The sequence below is a fragment of the Sphaeramia orbicularis genome, chromosome 6 (assembly GCF_902148855.1).
Source record: "Sphaeramia orbicularis chromosome 6, fSphaOr1.1, whole genome shotgun sequence".
Classification (NCBI taxonomy): domain Eukaryota; kingdom Metazoa; phylum Chordata; class Actinopteri; order Kurtiformes; family Apogonidae; genus Sphaeramia; species Sphaeramia orbicularis.
This window is the reverse complement of record NC_043962.1, coordinates 51,892,356-51,915,821: the sequence shown is the minus strand read 5'-3', so window position 1 is coordinate 51,915,821 and position 23,466 is coordinate 51,892,356. Positions and strand designations below refer to the sequence as shown.

At 39.1% G+C, this 23,466-nt stretch overlaps 1 protein-coding gene across 1 annotated transcript in view; it reads left to right on the top strand.

The window, feature by feature from the left end:
- Positions 1-23,466, top strand: part of LOC115420820 (suppressor of tumorigenicity 7 protein homolog) — an 87,894-nt gene that overhangs the window by 41,418 nt on the left and 23,010 nt on the right. The window contains 5 exon segments of the mRNA XM_030136366.1: positions 689-848; positions 5,203-5,257; positions 14,217-14,332; positions 14,421-14,496; positions 21,771-21,925. Of these exon segments, the coding sequence (XP_029992226.1) occupies positions 689-848; positions 5,203-5,257; positions 14,217-14,332; positions 14,421-14,496; positions 21,771-21,925 (562 nt within the window).

Below are 23,466 nucleotides of genomic sequence, written 5' to 3'. Positions count from 1 at the left end.
GTGAGGTGAGGTGTAAGGGTCTAATCAATCAATCAATCAATCCTATTATAGGCAGTGGATAGCACTGTCATCTCACAGCAAGAAGGTCCTGGTTTCCATTCTGACCAGGGACCTTTTTGTGTGGAGTTTGCATGTTCTCCCCATGTTCCTGAGGGTTCTCTCCGGGTACTCCAACCTCCTCCCACCATCCAAAGACATGCACTCATAGGTTAATCGGTCAACCTAAAATTGCCCCTAGGTGTGAATGTGAGAGTGATTGGTTTTTCGTCTCTATATGTCAGCCCTGCAATGAACTGGCTACTCGTCCCAGGTGGACCCCGCTTTTGCTCATAAGTTGCAGGGATAGGCTTCAGCACCCCCTGTGACCCTAGTGAGGATAAAGCAGGTTCAGAAGAAGAAGGAAGAAACTAATATATATGATAGATGTACTTCATTTATCCCAAACTGGGAAATTGCAGTGTTGCAGCAGTATGACGCACAATAAAAATAGAATACAAGAGCAAACAGGAGTAAAATATAGAACACAATAGCAAACACTATACATAACTAATTGGAAGTATACAAAAGATCCAGAACTGGAATATGCAGAATGAGAGGGTACAAAATAATATGTCACATCTCTCTAAGCATAGGTGTTATAGACTTTTCTGCTAAGCTCATATTAAGTTGGATGTTCTTTCTCTTGTAGATCTTCGAGTGGTGGTATTTCAGGAAGTATGGGACATCCTTCATAGAGCAGGTGTCTGTGAGCCACCTGCGCCCCCTGCTGGGTGGAGTGGACAGCAGCTCCCCTAGTAACTCCAACACCAGTAACGGAGAGGCCGACTCCAACCGGCAGAGCGTATCCGGTAAGATCAGGTGTCCATGTAGAAATCGGGTCAAGCCCAGTCAGTGCCATCTCTGCCGTTTCATTTGAGTTTTAATTTCCTGTAAACTGCTCACATCAGCTGTTCAGTTCGGTTCTGCTTTGCTAACCTCAAAAAGGCGAAGCAAACAACCACAGTGTTGTCAAATGTCAGAGGCGTTTTTTTTTGCTACACTGAGACAAATCCCTCTGATGTGCTGCAGGCAATGAAACAATTGATTGAAGTGTGAAGGCTGAGAAAGACACTGGTGCTAACTTTTACTTACAGGGCTTTGTATGATGTGGCCTTTTAGAGGAATGTGCTGCTTTAAATGTTATTTAGACAGTCATTAAGTTAAACTGCAAACCGACTGGAAGCAAAGTCTTCAGATGACACATCACTGAGGAAAGTTTTTGCATTTTTATCCTTTTTACTATCACTGTTAGTATATTGTTAAATTGTGATAAGTTTCATGTTGTTACAATATCAATATATGTGATAATATGTTGTTATAATGATGAACCTTTCACATTATAACAAGAAACTAATCAATTTTTCTTCATCTGGCCTGGCAGTGATTCTCCTTTCTAGCAGTCAACATTTCTATTAGATTTAAATGTTTTATTTTAGCAACTGATGACAAGTTCAAGCATTTGCCACAAACTGAAAAAATATGTAATGTGGAAAGTTTATCCAGCATTTCCCACATACTCCTTTTAAGGCCCTTTTACAGTATTTTAACCTTATCTCACAGTTTTTATTTAATTAAAATTAAATGAAAACATTAGATGACAGACCAGAGCATGTTTGCAGCCTTTACATTGTTTGAAAGATATTAAGGTGTTTTTTGTTTTTTTATTTTGCTATATTGGTATTCCAGACTCTCACAAACAGGGGAACATCTAGTACAAGAACACACTTAGTTCTACCAAAACCACAATGAATCAACACTATGCATCCACAGACTGTATCACTCACTGAATAAAGTATAAAGCTCATTATTTACACTTGTATTATTATATATATTATTATATATTATGTTGTCATCAAGTTTTCTTCTTCAAACTAGCATTCATAGATGCTTATTTTGACAGTCAGTCAAAATAACACTGTGTCTTATAATCTTCACGTGCTGCATCAACTGATAGTTTACATTATAGCGCTGTTTTTAGACAGAAAATAGCCACGGTAAAACCACAAATCACCTCTTTTTTCTGTACAATTTGTGTTGTCAATAGCTGCACTAAAGATCTGCTTGGAATCTAACAAACAAGGTCAGAACTGTCACAGTTTAGTCTGAACCATGGATCAACAAATGGAAACTTAGCAAAGATAATAAAACCACATAATAATTTGATACCTTTGTCCAGTGGTGAAAACAACAGTACTTCTAGCTTTAATCACAGAGTCACTTTCTTTGACTCTAAAAGTTGCTCCTTAATGGTTCTCATCTCATCTGGTCACTTTCTGATGTGTTGATCAAAAGCCCCTGGCATGGGAGACCGGGAGAGTGACTTACTACTCCCTCTAGTGGTCATATAAATCTCCCAACCTGTTGAGTATGTACATTCACTGGTCTTTTTTTTTTTTTTTTTGAAAATAGAAATATTGTCGACCCGTTCATTGAGGTCTGCTGTATAAAACCAACAAGCAGCAATGGAGAGAAGAAATGCAGTCTAATTATTTGGACTGTACTAATCTTCTGTTCTCTGTTTGGTGTAAATCCCTTAACTGAGGTCAGAGAAGCACTATGTACTGCTTGACTTTTCTTTGTTACAATCTGTAGTGAAGTTTGATTTGTCTTAGGGATGATTTCAGGAGGCAATAGGCACATTTATCTTCAGTGTGTCAGTATTTTTAACCTTCTGTACAGTAAAATATTTTTCATTGTTTAGGTATAACTCAAAATATAATGGTGATAATGTTGAAGGGATATGATGTATAATGTGAAAATATTAGCCTTTTTATTTCTTAATTCCTTAATTTTCTTCAATGTTATGCATTAAATGGACAGAAGCATTTTTCATTTTGTGGTACACTACTGCTCCCTACTGTTGATACCTAGTGCTTGCTAATCCAACATAAATGTAAATATCACATGCAACCTATAAACAAGAACATAGAACATCTTAACATGAGAGCCTCTTTAACCACTTCACCTTATGTCCAGACCTTATATCCTGGGCAATATTTTGTTGATTAATTAATAACACAAAAGACCTGTAACATCAGGTTTTGTGCAATAAACATGATCTCAACTAGGGATGTACCAATACCACTTTTTTCCTGACCAAGTACAAGTACTTGTATTTGATTACTTGCCAATAACAAGTACTGATATGAGTACTTAAAATACCATTGCAGTTCTCAGTTACTGTACTTTTGAAAATGTGCTTTCTAGTCATCATTATTACAGTCTGACTGTAACAAAGTGCTGCTACTGACATTTAACCATATGTTTTTGTGAAACATGACATTGCCATACATTTTACTAAATTACTAACACACTCAAGTGCAACAAATTGTTGTTACTGACATTTTAACATTCAACCGAAAAACCAAACATGGCCTTGCCACACATTTTACTTAAACGTAACAAGATATTTCAGTGCCAATATAAAACTGTGGCAGAACAACTGAAACGATATTATCATGTCGCAACGCCTGTCTGTGAGGACTAAGCCTGTTTTAAAAAAGTCGGGCAGGTTCTTTTGATGAAAAGAAGCTAATCTGCATTATCAGCTGTGAGTCTGTTTCTGTTTTCATCTACGATGTGTGACACTGACCTGAACAACCTTTCACTGTCAGTTTCACTTACACTATCAGATTGCTAGTGTTGAATGAGCTAGATTTTGCCCCTCCCCTAGACAATTTGGCTGAATATAACTTGAAGTCAACTTTACTTTTGTCACCATTGTTTCTTTTGAAAAATCTCCACACTGCTGACATTACTCTTCTGCAATGTACCTGTTGCACTATGAAGTGAACGTCATGGTGCTGTAAAGTGGTATCAGTGCAGTTGTATCGGAGCACTTTTATGAGTACGAGTAGAAGTACATGCACTCAGTATCAGAAAAATATCCAATGCTGGTGTTGGCATCGGTGCATCCCTAATCTCAACTCATTTGAAGTACGGTGTCCTGACTTGTCAGAAAAACATGCAACATAAACTACTGCTGTTTAAGGTGAATGAATGTAAAATGATGTGTAACAAAAAGGGCCAACAGCGTTGCTCCCCACTTCCTGTTTTGAACAGCGTGCCTTCATTCCTGGTGTCCCCGAACCTCTCCTGACTCACATCCCCTTCTCGCCTTTCAGATCCTCATCACCTCCATCAACCTCTGGAACAATTTTCATTACTTTTCACAATCATGAAGTCGGTTAAATTCAATTCAGAATGAAATTCCACCAAGAAAACATAAAAACCGTGGGGAAACTAGCAAATTTCAATTGACATAGGACTAATATCACATAACCTTTGTTTACCAATAAAAGATATGACTTATTCACAATGGAATAACATCATACATGACCACTATACTTGATATAAACTATTCCCAGGTAATACCACTGTTTCTTTATATGGGTTTGAAGTATATATATCCAACATATAAATCCAAATTCTTTCGACCATTACAAGTTAATTTGGTCACCACCAAAACCAAATTTATGTTGAGTGTGTATATTACTATTCCTAGATGTGATAGTTGTAGTTTGTCCTTGGTGGAATTCATTAGCAAATTACATTTTTAAGGTTTTGTAGCTTATTATCTGTTCTACCTTTTCCAATTTTTTGAACACAGATATGCTATTTATAGTCATAATAGTCATCTTTCTCTATTAAAATCATATTATTACATACATATTATAACATATTTTCTTGTTAAAGAACCCATAGACTCCCCAGCTGCCATCCACAAGCTTATTGAAAACACTGAAATAGTAAATATTATCATAAAAATATTTGAGAATAACATAAAATGTTCATGTAGCAAATTCCATGCAACCACAGCCCCTCAGCCCTCCAGAACAAACCCAAAAAACCCAAAACAAAACAAAAACAAACCAGGAGGCCTGAATCGTCACCGGTATTTCTAAATTCAGTCTGTATGATGTGTTCTCAGCCCAAACCTGAGCTGTTTTCTGACAGTAGTGTGAGTTCCTGAAGAGGCATTTTGGCACATGGAGTACATGGCTGACATGGAAAAGGCCTCAAATCTCCTCAGTCACCAATCGGCGTCATCGGGGTAAAGGCAGAGCTAAGCTTTGAAGTGTCGATGAGGTTTAGTGTTGTCTTTGCCCTTGACACTCATCACGGGTGTTGTTCACTCTCTTTCTGTCTGTCTGTCTCCTGCAGAATGTAAAGTATGGAGAAATCCACTGAATTTATTTCGGGGAGCTGAATATAATCGGTGAGTGACAGCAGCTAAACCTCTCTGTTGGTTTTTACTTCTTTTTGTGTGCCTCCTCATGTTTTTGTTCTTCTCAGATTTCCACTTTTTGTTTGATACAGCCTTCCATTGTCTGTCTTTTTACTTGTATTGCATCCAAAACACATAATCAATAATCAAAAATTATTGCTAATCTTAGCATGGGTTCTAAATAATGCACTTGCACTTTAATCGCTCTAGATAAGGACATTATAATTGGCAAAAAGTTTTAATATTTTTAGTGATAACATTCAGAAATAAATCAGAAAAGGCTATAGAAATGTAGTAATATTTCCTGCATTAGTGACGAACATAAAATCCGGGGATCTTTTTAAGAAGTGGTTTTAGATACTTCTCTTTAATTCTTTCCTTGTTTGCATGGTAATATAGGATATATCAGAGGTGACTATATTCTTCCCAATAAGGGGATGGAGGGCTGTGAAGTTACATTACATTAAAATATATTACTATATTTCCTGTAATAGTTCCCAGGGCTTTATTTCTCTGAGAATCAGAATGTACCAGGCCTTTATCTGAAGAAGTTTTGCATTAGATTCAGGCCTTTATTTCTAATTTTGTCTATTTAATAAATAGAAATGATCCTGTGCAGTGCAAAACTTTGTTGTGGTCTGCTCATGTTTTCATGGATGTTAATTGCTGCAATGCACTTTTTAAACAAATGCAACATTTTCTCCACTACTTCAAAGTAAAAGCCAGTAAAAACTAGCCAGCTAAAGGGTCCAACCCAGCCCATCGGATGAATTTGTGAAATGCAAAAATTACACTGAAGATATTAGCAATCACAGATATCAAAATCATTTGAGTTCAGGGGCCACATACAGCCTAATTTGATCTGAAGTGGGTTGTACCAGTAAAATAATAACATAATTAGGTATAAATAATGACAACTCGAAAATACTATCATAATAACCTATAAATAATGACCACTTTACAAACTTCATTCATTCATTTCACAAAAAATGTGGTTAACCTGAAGAAATACAAACAGCATGAAATGTCTTGTGAAAAATAAGTGCAATTTTAATGATACAATGCCTGTTACTAAATGTTAATTTGTGTTTGTATATGTGTAGATCCACTGTGATCTGTAAGTTGTAATGCACACATGTAATTAATGAGCTGAGACATAGTATTGTCAAAGTTGTACCTATTTTTTTGGTTGTACTTAGTTGTTCAGGTCATTCACATTTTCATTATGTAATTTTCCTTTTTTTCACACTAAGACAAAAATTTGGAGTTGATATTGTTTACACGTTATGTTATTATGTTACTGGTCCAGCCTGCTTCAGATGTCATTGGGCTGAAGGTGTCCCCTGAACTAGAATGAGTTTGACACCCCTGCTTTAGATACTGATGCTTTAAAATATCAGCATTATATTGTTGAATGTATTAAATGGAAGCAAATGTGGTGGCTCGGGCATCTGTTTCGGATGCCTCCTGGACGCCTCCCTGGGGAGGTGTTCCGGGCATGTCCCACTGGGAGGAGACCTCAGGGAGGACCTAGGACACGCTGGAGAGACTATGCCTCTCAGCTGGCCTGGGAACGCCTCGGGGTCCCCCCGGAAGAGCTGGAGGAGGTGTCTGGGGAGAGGGAAGTCTGGGCATCCCTGCTTAGACTGTTACCCCGGCGACCCGGCCCTGGATAAAGTGGAGGATAATGAATGAATGAATGAATGAAAAAAAAGGAAGCAAATGTTGTGCTAAACTGCCAGCATTATTATTATTATTATTATTATTATTATTATTATTATTATTATTATTATTATTATTAAAGATTACTTTTACAGGCCTGTATTTGTGAACTGCCCTTTATTTGTTCTTGTTCTTGCCCTGCTTTTTATGAGTGTTTTTTTCTTTTTTGAAGAAATAGATATATCAAGGCACATTTCCAGTCTGCTACTCTAAAATAAATGCCCAAATATTGCTCTTTTGTTTTACATCACTCCTAAAAGTGTTCAGAAGTAATATTAACTTGCAGAGGTTAAGTGCTTTAGAATGCTTTAGGAAAATGAGCTGAAAACAGCTCCACTGACAATGAAACACAAGTCAAAGGACATTTTAATATCAGAGCTTTTTTTATTTGAATTTTCTGTCTTCTTACATCCAAGTTGGGTTTTTTTTATATGAATCTGTGACTGAAAAATGTAGATTTTTTTTCTTGACATACTATGTCTCTTTGCATGGTCAAGCGGTTATGTAGGGTAAAAAATTGTTGAGATGATAATGAGTCGGCCTACATTTACCTGGCATGTAAGTGTGATACATGGATGGAAAGGGTATTTCTAGTACTTTGAGGCAATGCAAAGACATTTGTCAATTTCAGCCAAAATCTTCATGAAAAACTTTTTGGTTACATAGGGTAAAAAAAAAAAAAAACTAAATCAAAAAAATCGCACATTTTTCAGCATATCAAAAGTTGCTGTTTTCACTTGAAGTTGCCAAAATTCACATTACCATAATGTCAGGTATATGGTTGACTGCAACTCCTGCAATTTAGTGAAAAATTAATTGGTCTACGATTTGGGGATATCAATATGAAGGGACGCCTGGTTACGTAGGGTAGAGTGATTTTGATTATGTGTTTCCAGACGATAGAGCGCACCTGAATATAAGCCACACCTGAATATAAGCTGCACCCACCAAATTTTAAAAGAAAAAAATATTTGTACATACACTATGTTGCCAAAAGTATTTGCTCACCTGCCTTGACTCGCATATGAATTTAAGTGACATCCCATTCCTTGTCTATGGGGTTCAATATGACGTCGGTCCACCCTTTGCAGCTATAACAGCTTCAACTCTTCTGGGAAGGCTGTCCACAAGGTTTAGGAGTGTGTTCATGGGAATTTTTGACCATTCTTCCAGAAGCACATTTGTGAGGTCACACACTGATGTTGGACAAGAAGCCTGGCCTCAGTCTCCACTCTAATTCATCCCAAAGGTGTTCTGTCGGGTTGAGGTCAGGACTCTGTGCAGGCCAGTCCAGTTCATCCACACCAGACTCTGTCATCCATGTCTTATGGACCTTGCTTTGTGCACTGGTGCACAGTCATGTTGGAAGAGGAAGGGGCCAGCTCCAAACTGTTCCCACAAAGTTGGGAGCGTGGAATTGCCCAAAATGTCTTGGTCTGCTGAAGCATTCACAGTTCCTTTCACTGGAACTAAGGGGCCAAGCCCAGCTCCTGAAAAACAACCCCACACCATAACCCCCCCCCCCCCCACCAAACTTTACACTTGGCACAATGCAGTCTGACAAGTATCATTCTCCTGGCAACCGCCAAACCCAGACCCGTCCATCAGATTGCCAGATGGAGAAGCGCGATTCGTCACTCCAGAGAACGTGCCTCCACTGCTCTAGAGTCCAGTGGTGGTGTGCTTTACACCACTGCATCTGGCGCTTTGCATTGCACTTGGTGATATATGGTTTGGATGCAGCTGCTCGGCCATGGAAACCCATTCCATGAAGCTCTCTGCGCACTGTTCTTGAGCTAATCTGAAGGCCACATGAAGTTTGGAGGTCTGTAGCGATTGACTCTGCAGAAAGTTGGCGACCTCTTCGCACTATGCGCCTCAGCATCCGCTGACCCCGCTCTGTCAGTTTACGTGGCCTACCACTTCGTGGCTGAGTTGCTGTCGTTCCCAAACACTTCCACTTTCTTATAATACAGCTGACAGTTGACTGTGGAATATTTAGGAGCGAAGAAATTTCACGACTGGATTTGTTGCACAGGTGGCATCCTATCACAGTTCCACACTGGAATTCATTGAGCTCCTGAGAGCGACCCATTCTTTCACAAATGTTTGTAAAAGCAGTCTGCATGCCTAGGTGCTTGATTTTATACACCTGTGGCCATGGAAGTGATTGGAACACCTGATTCTGATTATTTGGATGGGTGAGCGAATACTTTTGGCAATATAGTGCATATAGGCCGTACCTGACTATAAGCCGCAGGTGTCCACGTTGTAACATGAGATATTTACACAGAAAGATGGTAAATAGAATATAAGGTATGTAAATATTTATTTACATACCTTAACTGCTTTTTTCCAAACACAGCCTATAAAATGGCAGTAAAACGGCAGTAACGCGGCTGGTTAAAAAAAAACAGTCATTGATCGCTATCTTCATCTTCCTTCTGCGCACTGAAACCACTGAAGTCGTCTTCTTCAATGTCGGAGTTGAACAGCCTCAGAAAGGCTCTGTCACACACCTTCTCAGTCTTTCTTTCGTTTTCGCTCTCAACGGCACTTGTGTGCAGCAGGTCTATTTCCCTAAGTCCAGTTTCCTTTCCTTTCCTGGACAGCCAGATCGATTGCTTTTAACTTAAAAGCTGCATCATATGCATTTCTTTGTGTGTTTTCCATGATGAGGGTTTGTGCAAAATGATTGTTAAAAGTTAAGCTTAAAATTTCTCCTCTTTACATCACCTCTTCGACCTGTCTGTCTCGCTTTTGCGCTTCCTGCTAGAGCACCCCCTGGAGGCCATTAGACCGTAAAAATCTATGCATGAGCCACATTGTTGTATAAGCCGCAGGGTTCAAAGCGTGAGAAAAAAGTAGCGGCTTATAGTTCGGAAAATACAGTACATGGGATAAATTGTCAAGTCCTCGAAGCTGGTAATCACAATTATCTGTCAAGCACAAATGATTTAATATTATCCCAATATCATGCTTGAAGTGAGTAATTAGAAGTATAAATAATTCCTTTCAGAAGTATTTTCATCCCTCTGAACCTCAATGAAATCGCCAAAGCTTCCATATGTAGTGTCATCCAGACTTTGTGTTTTTGGGTCTTTCATTTTTCATGTCTGTCTTTCTTCCTCTCTTCCTTCTCTTCTTCTCATTCTCATATTATTATTATTTTCTGTCTTGTATTCAGTGGCAGCTCGTCAATGAGGGCACCACCCCACCTGTCTCACATGAGGAAGAAGACAATAGGAATCACCTAAAATAATTTTACAAAAACCTTAGTATTCAAACAAAGGGGCAATACATGATACAGCCCGTAACTACCATTCTGCATTCAAGTGTAGTTTAAAAATGCTTTTGATCGTTTAATGAACAGTCCAGTCACGTGTTTCCTGTTTGGGGTTCCAGCTGAGAACTCCATAGATTCTCGTTATAAATGGTGCATACTCAGTGGCCCCCCTCTCATACAAGAGATAAGAGAGCCTCAGGGTGCAAAAAAGTGCACCCAAGCACCACCCACAGGAGTAAATGTCACATCCTGAAAAAAATAAAGACCTTCCTTAGAAATGGAACCAGCGAACAGGTCCCTCAGTAAAAGTCCAGTGTTCTAAGTAAACAGCTGAATAGCACAGTGTTTAACTCAATGGACGTTTGGGCGGGGAGTCATGGGATCAATTCCTGGTATGAATGGTGTAGGGGATATATTTTAACTAGGGATGTCCGATATTGGCTTTTTTGCCAAACACCGATATGCCGATATTGTCCAACGCTTAATTTCCGATTCCGATATCTACCAATATTGCTGCCGATGTATGTGGGATATTAAACTAATTTTAGGTAACATCACATATCTCCTGTCACGGAATTAACACATTGTGCCTAATTTTATTGTGATGCCCTATTGGATGCATTCTCAAATGCAACAAGGCTTTTAAAATGTAAACACTGTCTGTGCAAAGAATACATACTTCAACTTAACTCTTTCCCCGCCAGAGCATTTTCCAGTGAGTTGGTAGCCAGTGCCAGCCTTTTTGGTCATTTTCACTAATCTTTGGAGGCTGACTGAAAATGTTGTGTATGTGAACACTGAATACATCAAAAGAAAGAACAGAACTTCAACTTTTAAACACAAGAAATGATTTTATTCTGTCTTCATTCGTTCGTGAGATATGAACATTTGAATATTGGTCATTTTCAGGAAAAAACTGAATTTTGAGCAAAAAACTGAGAAAACTGCATTTTTTTTCCCCAAAGATATTGATTTTCAAGATAAAATTGATTTCCTATTTACATTTTTGACTCTTTCTCATTTACCAACAGTAACACTGTATTCCAAATCACAAAATAAAATAATAATAACAATAATAATAACAAACAGCTCTAAGATATCCCATCATTCCACAAAATGTTAGAGGAATCTACACCAAACTTTAGACCAAACATCTTCTAAAGCACCAGGTTCCATCTAAACTTAGAACATTTACATACATCAGTTATAAGTCTAACACATAGTAGTTTAGTTTTTTGATATAAACACTTCAATATTCCTCATTTTCAAGAAAAAAAGAAACAAATGCACTAAATACTGTAGATTTATGGCCTTTCCTTGGCTGTACCACATCCTCCTGTTGGCCTACCTGCTGTGTTTGATCTGGAAATAATTATATGGACATCTAGTTATTTATCTATGTATGAATTATGTATTTATTTCGTACTAAAGCCGAATCAAACAGTGTCTTAACCTGTGTCCCTGCTGACATTATACAGCTGAATCTGTTCTGTGTCCTCAGTCTGAATCTGAACTCACTCTAACAGATAAACACTAGCTGTCCTTTGTCTTGTCCCATGTCTGTGTGTCTGTCTTCTCCTTGAATGTCCTCTATAGATGTCTCTTTTCTCTTCCTCCTGTCGGTCATTTTCTCCGTGTCGCTCCGTGCCCCCCCCCCCCCCCCCCCCCCCCCCCCCCACACACACACACACACACACACTTCGTGTCGGACCTGAGCCGCTCCGTGTTTCCCGTGTTCCGTGTCCATCTCCCTCACCTTCTATTTCTCTCCGTTCCTGTTTCTAAATGGTTCTTCTGTAGCTCCATCATATATTGAATTGTCAGACTCTGTCTCCATAATCATCTTTAAGGCTTTGAAACTGCGTGCGGTTCCTGCACAGTCTGCATTTCCTCATTCAGTGACTGCCGCTGGATGCGTTGCCATGGGATACGGAGACTCCACTGCGAAAACATTAACCCGGTCCGTCATTTTTCTGAAAAAAACTGCTTAATTGTTTGTTTTTGGACTAAGGACAGTAATTCACACGATCCGCAACAGCTTCAACTACAGTATAACAGTGAAAACACGGACTGATGGAAAATCTCGTCATTGGCGGGGAAAGAGTTAAGTTGTGGAAAAAATGCCATATTTATATATTTTCTCTCCCTCCCTCCATGAGTCTATTACAGTGTGGCAACTCTACTGTACAGTTTTGAAAACTGCGCATTTCTTTCAGCTACAAACAGTGCTTCATTTACGCGTCGATAAATGCCGGTGAAATCAAGGCATTATTTTATCGGTTTTAATGATATGCAAAAAAAAACGATACCGATATTCACAGATATTACATTTTTATGCCATTATCGGACATCCCTAATTTTAACCCTTACTTTGATTTACTATTTTTTTAATGCCATGCGATCTACTCGTACTACCTTCACTCCTGGTCTAAATGCATTGTCTATACTATCAGTGGAAAAGACACTTATCAGGGACATGCCTGACTTTACAATAGAGTCATAGAAAAATTTGCATGTTTGAAGGATAGATGGGCGAAATTTGCATATAAAAAACACATGACCAAAAACACATCCTGTGTATTTTTACTCTCATTTGAATTAATATTTTAAAATAGTGGTGCATGTATTTTGGTGAATCCTAGTGGTGACATGTGGTTATAGTGCAGCTTAAAACTGACTTGGTTACTGCACCCAACCAAAAAATTATTTCACCAGCCGCTACTGGTTGTATTGCTGATGGGCTCCTTCCTCCTCCTCTTCATCCTCCTCCTCTTCATCCTCCTCCTCCTCCACACCTTTTCCACCTTCATCTGATTTCTGTTCTTGCCCTTCGGCGTCTTCTAATTTATTGTCATCACCGTAAATTGTCTGCTATTGTGCTTCTCTTCTGTCTTTGATGTGGCCTCCTCCTGTTGAGTCATCCTCTGCTTTTGCATTTCTAATGCTTTAATTATCTCATCGTCCTCTGTGGAGAATGGCCTGTGTGGTGAACCGCATTTTCAACCCTTAGCCAATAACGATCCGCCATTCTCTGTGGTTTAAGTCCCGTTAAACCGGCAGAGACCACATTCCTATTAACAAACTCCACCAGAACACATTGAAATAAGTCAGTTCCTTTCTTTATCCTGTTTGACATCATCACACACCTTTTAATCCATCTTATCCTTCCTTTCTTTGCTATATTTTTTGTATTTTCTGTAGTTTGTTATATTTAACAATATTAGGCTTCTCAAGATCATAATTACTAAGCGAAAAGTAATGACAAAAATAATCAACAACACACAAAGTGAATATATAAGAAACAAAATTAACATTAATTACCATAATAAATAAGAAAAATAAGATAACAAATGAAGTAACAAAGAAAACAAAAAACAATATGAAGAAAATTAACAATAATGAATGAAATTATGAGGATAATAAAGAAAACGGTTTACAAAATCAGCAAAAATTTGCGTAATAATCACAAAAACAAACACAAATTAAGAAAGCAATCAAGAAAATGAATATAAATAAAGAAATAACCAAGAATATGTAAAAAAAAAAAAAAATTGTCATAATAATGAAGTAAAAAGGAATGAAAATGAATATTCAAATAGCCAAAACAATTAAGAACATCAGCAAATATTAGTCATGAAAATGAAGAAAGTAAACATAAATGATCATAATAATCAAGAAAATGATCCAATATTAATAATAAATGAGCAACATAATTAGGAAAAATGAACAAAATTCCTCAAAATAATACACAAAGGGTTCCAGGACCTATTTTAGGTCCGGCCCTCAGTTTGTAAGAGGTACCTTATCTGATTTTAATAATAGCAGTTGAGTACTTTTGCTGAAGGCCCTGTTTTGAGGCAGACCTCCATCTGGCAGTGGAGAATTATCAGTGTGTGTACTTTTACTGATGCACTGGGTCTGAGGTGTCCTTCTCGTGTCCAGGTATACGTGGGTCACAGGTCGAGAGCCACTGACGTACTACGACATGAACCTGTCAGCACAAGACCACCAGACCTTCTTCACCTGCGACTCTGACCATCTGCGTCCGGCTGACGCCAGTAAGAGCACACAATCACACACAGACACAAAAATAGCATCATGCATCAACTCGTCTGACATATTGTACATGTCACCATCTTGTTTCAGTCATGCAGAAAGCATGGAGGGAGAGAAACCCACAGGCTCGAATCTCTGCTGCACACGAAGCTCTGGAGCTTGAGGAGTGAGTACTGGTTCTAGTCTGAGACAAGTTCTTGAGACAAGAACATCTACCTCTGCAAGTCAAGTAGAGCCATTGATTCTTTTACCTCAGGGGGGTCAAACTCATTTTAGTTCAGGGGCCACATTCAGCCCCATTTGATCTCAAGTGGATCAGACCAGTATAATAATAACAGTGAAAAAAATCAAATTATATTGTGAAAATATTTACATCTATAAAGTATCTTTGTAAAAAATGTGAAAAACATGAACAATTGTGAACAACCTGAAATTTCTAAAGAAAATTGAGCGCAGTTTTACCAATATTATGTCTCAGTTCATCGTTTACATGTGCATTACAACTTACAGATCAAAGTGGATCTATAAACACACAGAACATTTAGTAACAGGGAGAATATTGTTAAAATTGCACTTCTCTTTAGACATTTCAGGTTGCTCATATTTGCTCAGCTTATTAACATTTTTTGTGAAAGGATAGTTTGTAACTGAACATTTTCAGGTAATTTTACTTTTTTACATTAAAACAAAGAGTTAAATTTGGAGTTGTCGTTATTGTTATAGTATTTCACTTGTCTGACCTACTTGTGATCATATTGGTCTACATGTGAAACCTGAACTAAAATGATTTTAACACCCATGACTGTTCAGTGTAATTTTTCCTTTCACAAATTCATCCCATGGGCTGGATTGGACCCTTTGGTGGGCTGGTTTTGACCTGCAGGCCGTATATTTGACACCCCTGATTTACCTTTACTTATGTTTAGTCTGTGTTTTTTGCAATCAAATTTTTATTTTCATTTTCATTCAACAAATTAAATCGAACAAAGGTATTTCAGGTTATACAATATTGCTGGAATGGATTCTCAGTGCAAGAATACCAACAGTGAGCCCAAGGCATAAGAACATGTCATGAGATACCACAGAACACAGTGATAGTATAAAGATAAAATAGGAAAAGTAAGAAAAAGTAAGGTTAATTACACACACTAAAAATAAAAATGCATACATGACCTACAAGAATACACACAACATACACAAAACATACAAACACACAAACATATACAGACAAGACAGAAGGGACTTGACATCTGGAGGTACTAAGGTAAGAGAGCCAATGGCAAAATCAACTTACAGCATGTTTTTCAAAGAGTCAGCAGTGCTATGCCAGATGTTTAAAGTGCTTTCATAAGCACCATTAATTCGAGCCATTGAAAGTTTCATGTATGTGACATCCAAAACGGAGAGAATCCAAGATTGGATAGTTAGATAATGAGGTGGCTTCCAGCGAGTTGCAATCATTTTCTTGGCTGCTGTCAGTCCAGCAAAGATGACTCGCTTTTTGAGTTTAGAAATATTAAAGATTGACAAATCATTAAGCATCAACACACATATACTTACAGGCACTGTTTCATGTATTAACTCAGATAATTTGGATGCAACATTGCCCCAGAATTACTCAACAGGAGGACAGTCCCAAAACATGTGAATAAATGTGCCCTAATCTTTCAGTGAACACAAATTACAACACGGTTCATTAATAATTTTCATGTAATGGAGTTTAATGGGTGAGGTATGTTCTGTGTAAAAAATTAAAGTGAATTTGCTGATGGTCTGGATTGCGAGATGCTTCATGAATGCCGGACCACACCGCATCCCAATCAAACTCCTGAGGTCTGGGCAATCTCTCCTCCAGATCCTCTCCACTGGAAGTGAGGCAAGGTCTGCTCCCGCAGAAAGTGGTACAGTTTGGAAACCATACCCTTAGCTCTGTTTTGTTTAGTAAATAAATCTCGAAGTGGGCGAGTAGGCAAAGAGCATTGCCAGGGCACACCATGTGCCTTGAGCGCTGACAATTAGCTGTAAATAAAAGAAAAAGGTGGAACCTGGCAGATCGAATGCATCCCTAACATCAGCAAAAGAGTAATCCAAATTCATTATAAATGTCTTTTAAATAGTGAACACCCCTCTGCTCCCATGGGGGAGCAGAGATAGGTCTTCCTCCAATCAGAAGTGCTTTATTGTTGAATATCGGAAAAAAGGTGTGCCACTTGCAGGAAAGATGACAGTGTGCTTCAACTAATCTCCACACCAGCACAAGATGAGAGACAATGGGGCCAAGGCATAGCTGACACTGTTTTTTTGAAATACTGATAAAAAGAACATCTTGGAGTGTCCATGGATGAACTATATTGCTCTCCAACATACGCCAGGAGATAGAAGAATGAGGGTCAAACCAGGAGAGCAGGGGCCTGAGCACAAACGACCAAGAATAAAGTTCAAAATTAAAGCCGCAAGCGGCATCTAAAGGCCCTCACCACAGGCACGTCCAGTATAAGTATGTCCATCATTCAGCAGGTGGCGCTCTAGCACCAAATTTTATGTCTTCTGATGAATGGGTGTAGGCCTGGGAGATTGACAATTGACTCAAATTTGAGGTAAATCAGTGTTCATATGTACGAACTAAAGAAATTTTTGTATAAGTAAATCTTTAGGGGCGCCATGCAGCCAAAATTAAATTTCTTTAACTGAATGGGTGTAGGCCTGGGAGATGTACCATTCAGTCAAATTTGAGCCAAATTGGTGTTTGTATGTCTGAACTGATGCAATTTTCGTAAAGGTAAATTGTAGGGGGCGCTATTGTGCAAATTTTCAATGTCTTCTGACAAATGGGTGTAGGCCTGAGAGATTGGCAAATGATTTAAATTTGAGGCAAATAGGTGATCGTATGTCCAAACTGAACCACTTTTAGTAAAATTCAATTTGTGTAGGGGGGTGCTATGGAGCCAAATTTCAATTTTTCAGATGAATGGGTGTAGGCCTGAGAGATAGACAACTCACTCAAATTTGAGCCAAATCGGTGTTTGTATGTGCAAGCTGAAGCAAATTTGTAAAGGTAACTTTGTAGGGGGCGCTATAATGTAAAATTTTAATTTCTTCCAATACATGGCTGTAGGCTTGGGAGATGGACAACTGATTCAAATTTGAACCAAATTGTTGATTGTATGACTGAGCTAAAGCAAGTTTTGTAAAGGCAAATTTCCGAAAAAACTTTGCGAAGTTTGCAACCTCCTTGCACAAAAACAGTGAAGCTGATCCCAAAAATTCAGCTAACTTTTGATGCCCCACTTGTCTAGATACTGTACACTGATTTTGAGCTCATTCGGTCAAACGCCCAAGGAGGAGCTAGTTAAAATACGACGTCAGCGAAAACGCTGACTCAACATTTTGGAAATTTCAATCCAATATGGCTGACTAAGGGTTGGTTTAGGGGCATGGCCATAATAATATTTTTTATTTGTCTCCTCATGATGAATCTGTGTACCGATTTTCGTGGCTCTACGACAAACTTTACTTTGGACGTGCTCCCATTGACGCAATGGATTTCCACTTTTCAAGGGGGCGCTGCCACAGTATTTCTTTACTAACATCTACAAAACCTATATGTAAATTCAATGTCATGCATTTCTGAATTTTGGGCAAAATTTGGTGAGTTTTTGTAAATGTTCAGAGGTTCAAATTTGAGCTCAAAGAGCAGGAGAAGAAAAATAAATTTAAAAAAAGAATACTTAAAGCCGCAAGCGGCATCTAAAGGCCCTTGCCACGGGCACTTCCAGTACAAACATGTCCATCATTCAGCAGGTGGCGCTCTAGCACCAAATTTTAATGTCTTCTGATGAATGGGTGTAGGCCTGGGAGATTGCAAACTGACTCAAATTTGAGGTAAATCGGTGTTCGTATGTACGAACTAAAGACATTTTTGTATAAGTAAATCTGTAGGGGGTGCTATGCAGCCAAAATTCAATTTGTTCCATTGAATGGGTTAGGCCTGCAAGATGTACCACTTCGTCAAATTTGAGCCAAATCAGTGTTCGTATGTCTGAACTGATGCAATTTTCATAAAGGTAAATTTGTAGGGGGCGCTACAGTGTGAATGTTCAATGTCTTCTGACAAATGGGTGTAGGCCTGGTAGATAGGCAACTGATTCAAATTAGAGGCAAATAGGTGATTGTATGTCCAATCTGAACCAATTTTAGTAAAATTAAATTTGTAGGGGGCACTATGTAGCCAAATGGCAAATTTTCAGATGAATGGGTGTAGACCTGGGAGATAGACAACTAACTCAAATGTCAGCCAAACTGGTGATCGTATGTCCGAGCTGAAGCAATTTTTGTAAAGGTAACTTTGTAGGGGGCGCTATAGCGCAAAATGTAGCTTTCTTCTCTTCGTGTCGTGCACTTACACACACGTAACTGACCCCGACTGGGCGTGGCCCATTGACTCCCATTCATTCAGAGCAGGTGTAAATATGTGGTTTGCGCACATGCCATGTACATGTTCGGAAAGGTCTCAGTGCTGTGAATGTGAATATGTGTGAGAGTGGTGACAGAGGAGAAAGGTGACCGCGTCACTGGCGATTTCATCCCCATGCGCCCACTGCAGACTCAATAGGCCCTGCGCCGGCTTTACTCGGCTCAGGCCTAATAATCTGAGCAAGAACAATATAGCCGTTTTTGTGGCAACCACGTGTTTGGCCTTATTTGAAAGCTCTCGAGCTCCCCCACATGTCTGTGGGGTCAGATGTCATGTGTCGTGCACTTACACCCACGTGACTGACCCCGAGTGGGCGTGTCCCATTGACTCCCATTCATTCCAAGCAGGTGTAAATATGCAATTTGTGCACGTCATGTACATCTTCGGAAAGGTCTGACTGTCGTGAATGTGAATATGTGTGAGAGTGGTGACAGTGGCGAAAGGCGACCGCATCACTGGCGATTTTGTCCCCATGCGCCCACCGCAGACTCAATAGGCCCTGCGCTGGCTTTACTCGGCTCGGGCCTAATTAGGAATGGCTAGGCCACCATCCTCCCTCCTCCTCTGCAAAATAAACAACTTCAAACCTGGCCGTTTTGTGTTCCAAATGAATTTGGAAGTAGCAGATTGGAGCTTGCTCCAGTAATCAGGTGCAGGGGGAAGAGGAATTATAGAGCTGACAAAATTGATCCTGGGCAGAATATTAATTTTTATAATAGAGATACCAGCTCGAATAGACATAGGGAGACCAACCCACCAGTCCATGTCCCTCAAGATCTTGTTCAGAGCAAGTGAATAGTTATGCTTAACAATCTGATATAAAGAAGAAAATATTTCAGTACCTAAATACTTGAAGTGTTGTACTGTGGGAATATTACCTGGGAGGACAGATGTTTTAGCAATGTCATTCAGATGTATGAGAGCATATTTGGACCAGTTAATTTTAAAACCTGACATATTGTCAAACTCCTCACAGATGGTCAACAGGTGTGGTGCCGACTGAGCAGGATTTTCCAAGAAAACTAAAACATTGTCCGCATATAGAGACAACTGGTGCTGGGTGTTATAAATAGAGATAGGGAAGATCAAATCGGACTGGCGAATTGCTAGTGGCTCCAAGGAGAGGACAAATAGTGCAGGGCTAAGCGGACAGCCCTGGCATGAGGACCTGGAGACTGAGAAGAGGGAGGAGTATGTTTGACAGTACCTGGGCTGAGGGGTTTGAGTATAGTGTCTTAATCATTCCAATAAAGTGTTACCAAAGCCCAAAAACAGCCTCCAAAAACAGACCATAAATATGACCATTCTAATCAGTCAAAGGCTTTCATAGCATGAAGTGAAAATACAGACATGGGTGTTTAGTTGTCTGTTGCAGCATCAATGATGTGAAGAGGGCGTCTAACATTATTCGCTGCAAGCCATGGCTTTATGAAGCCTGTCTGATCAGGATTGACTAATGCTGGTATGTGGTGCTCAAGGCGGTGAGTCAGGACCTTTGCAAAAATCTTTAAGTTTAGAAGACTGAGAGGATGATAGTTAGAGCAGTCAGTAGGGTCCTTATCTTTTTTCAAATGTTTAGTCTGTTCATCAGTTTCATTTTGGTTCTTGGGTTTTCTCTAAAAGATGCAACAGTAGTTTCTTGGAGCTGAGTATTTCAAGAGCTTGTTTTCACTAAACCTCAGACCTAAACCTGAATGGTGCCTCTGAAGTGTTTTGTTTGAATCAAACAGTTGAGTGCTTTCTAATTTTCTTACAGCAGGAGAAGTTCTCACTTTGAGCAGCAGAGTTGGAAAGAAATGAGACTTCAGTATGTGACATTTGCTAGTTATTTGTTATTTTATTTTATTTTAGTGAAACAACTGACCTGAATGTCTATGAACAGACAGTGATGACAGTTTAGCAAAGTAATGAGAAACAACACTGCTGTACATGAGTAAATGTTTTTATTAGTGCTTTGTCTACACTCTCTGAGTGTATTCTCCACTCTCTACAGTACATTTATTAAAATCAACAACCTTGGAGGCTTTAATCTTTTTCTGCAGCAGCCACATTCACCAGGGTGCACTGTGGATGAGCCTGCATTTATGTTCTGTTTACAGCAGTTAACAGGTCTCTTACAAATTTTAATGCACCTCAAGCACCATCAACAGGTCACAAACCAACTACTCCGACACCAACTCTTCTTTCAATCATTTCTGAGTCTAAAAGAATATATGGGCGGGTTGTTATGTAAAACTCAACTTTCCCAAAAGTCCACACTTCAGACTAGCAGACCAACACACCTGACAGGGAAGGTTCGTCTGTTTGGTCCACTGGGTAACTGCATCATTCCTGCAGGAGGACAGCTCTAGGTCTTTACTGTTACTGTTGTCTATGACTACAAATACAATGTTATGGCCTCATATCAAAGCAGTAACTCAGAGGTAAACCTGTTTGGTCGATTTATAATGAGATAGCATGTTGTTTAACCCATAAAGACTCAAACATCCACTGTTGACCGTAAGCATCTACTGATGTGTTAAATACCTGCTGATCCACTAATCCTTTCAGTACATGTCAGTAATTGGTGTAAAATGCAGTTTGTCATCTTTTCATGGTCATCAGAAATGACCCAATTGGACGTTCAGAGGCTCCGTAGTGAACGTGTTAACACCGTCATCTTGTACAACATTGATTCACCAGTAAAACCCATAGAGTTTGACAAATGACCGTGGATGGACACACTTGTTTTTGGTTCAGTTATTGCTGAAAAAGTCACTTTTTAATCAGTTTTCTCTGTTTTGATATGACAACCCTCAATTTTAATCTATCTACATGATTAGGTAAATTAAATGTAGGAAAATACCTGAAAAGTGCAAAAAAAAAGGAGATAATATTACAATAAATGGAGATAAGTCACTGAAGAAAGGTTAAATTTAAAGAGAGTAACTTTTTGTTCTTTCATCCTGTCTTCTCTTGTCTTGTAGTTGTGCGACTGCATACATCCTGCTCGCAGAGGAGGAGGCCACCACCATCATGGAGGCCGAGCGTTTATTTAAACAGGCACTAAAAGCCGGAGAGAGCTGCTATCGCCGCAGTCAGCAGCTGCAGCACCACGGTACACAGTACGAAGCCCAGCACAGTGAGTGGACTGCGAAAACCCACAGTAATCCACAGACGAGTGTTGAAAGACAGAACAGGCTTTGTGGTAGTGGATGGGGTTGATGACACCAATCTGACAAAGCATAGTCCCTCGTGATGGAGGGGTCTGTTCTAAAAACACAGGAAGGATTCAAACCCTTTTTAGACAATTGTATCACCAGTGCTACTTTTTGCAATTGACAGCATTCAAATTACTGTAACTCCTTGAATCGTTTGCATTATCCACAAAAATAGCATCAGAAAGCTGAGATTCTGAGCTATCCATTGCTGTATAACACTTTACGGTACAGGCCTGCATTGCCTGTGGGGGAGGGGTGGAAGTGGGTGGAGCCGAAAGTAGCAGATGGAGCAGGGCAGACAACAACAGGTGCGGTCAGTGATAGACACTTATTACTTTTAGGTCCATGTATAAGACCTATAAGATTTCCATTTTGAAATAAAAAAATGAAAAACAGAAAATGACCTGTGTTTCATTTTAAATCTGTAAACGAAAGATGGGAAATGGCTCTTTAACTGACTTCTGATTTTGCCGTAGGTAGGTCTTTTTTTAACGACCCAGAAAACGTTTTCCCAATTCTTCCTGCGAGTCCCACGAAACCAAGAAGATGACATCTGTGTTGATATACTCATATACTTATACGCATCTACTGTGTGTGTGTGTGTGTGTGTGTATATAGTACTTCTGATCAAAATTTTAAGACCGGTTGAAAAATTGCAAGAATTCACATTTCACACTGTTGGATCTTAAAAAGGTGACAAGGAAAGTTTCACAATGCAAAAAGAAGAAATGGGAGTGAGACAAAAAAAACTGAGTTAGCAGACAAACTGAAATAGGCTGTTCAAAAGTTTAAGACCACAGCTCAAAAAACCCTGAACCCCCCTAAAATAGAAATAAAAGTTTCAAAAAAGGAGTCAGTAATGAATGAGTAGCTCCACTGTTCTTGTTGATCACTTCAAAAATTTGTTTTGGCATGCTTTATTATTATTATTATTATTGTAATTATTTATTTATTTATTTATTATTATTTTAAATTATTATTATTATTATTATTATTATTATTATTATTATTATTATTATTATTATTATTATTATTATTATTATGGGACTTTCTCCAGGAGGCTAGTGGGAATGTTGCTTCAAGTGGTGAAGATGGCTTTACGGAGGGCATCCACTGCCTGGAACTGATGGCCATTTTTGTTAACTTCATTTGCCATCCATCCTCAAATGTTCTCAATTGGATTTAGATCAGAGGAGCATGCTGGATGGTCCAAAAGAGTGACGTTATTCCTCTGGAAGAAGTCCTTTGCCAGGTGGGCATTGTGAACTGCAGCGTTGTTCTGTCATGAGGGATGCCCCCTGCAACATCTCCACATAGCCTGCCGCCGTTTGACGCCCCTGCATCTCCTGTAGCTCCATTGTGCCACTGAAGGAAAAAGCACCCCAGATCATGATGGTGCCCCCTCCACCTAGAAAACATCTCAAGTGGGATCTCCTTGTCATGCCAGTAACATTTGAAGCAT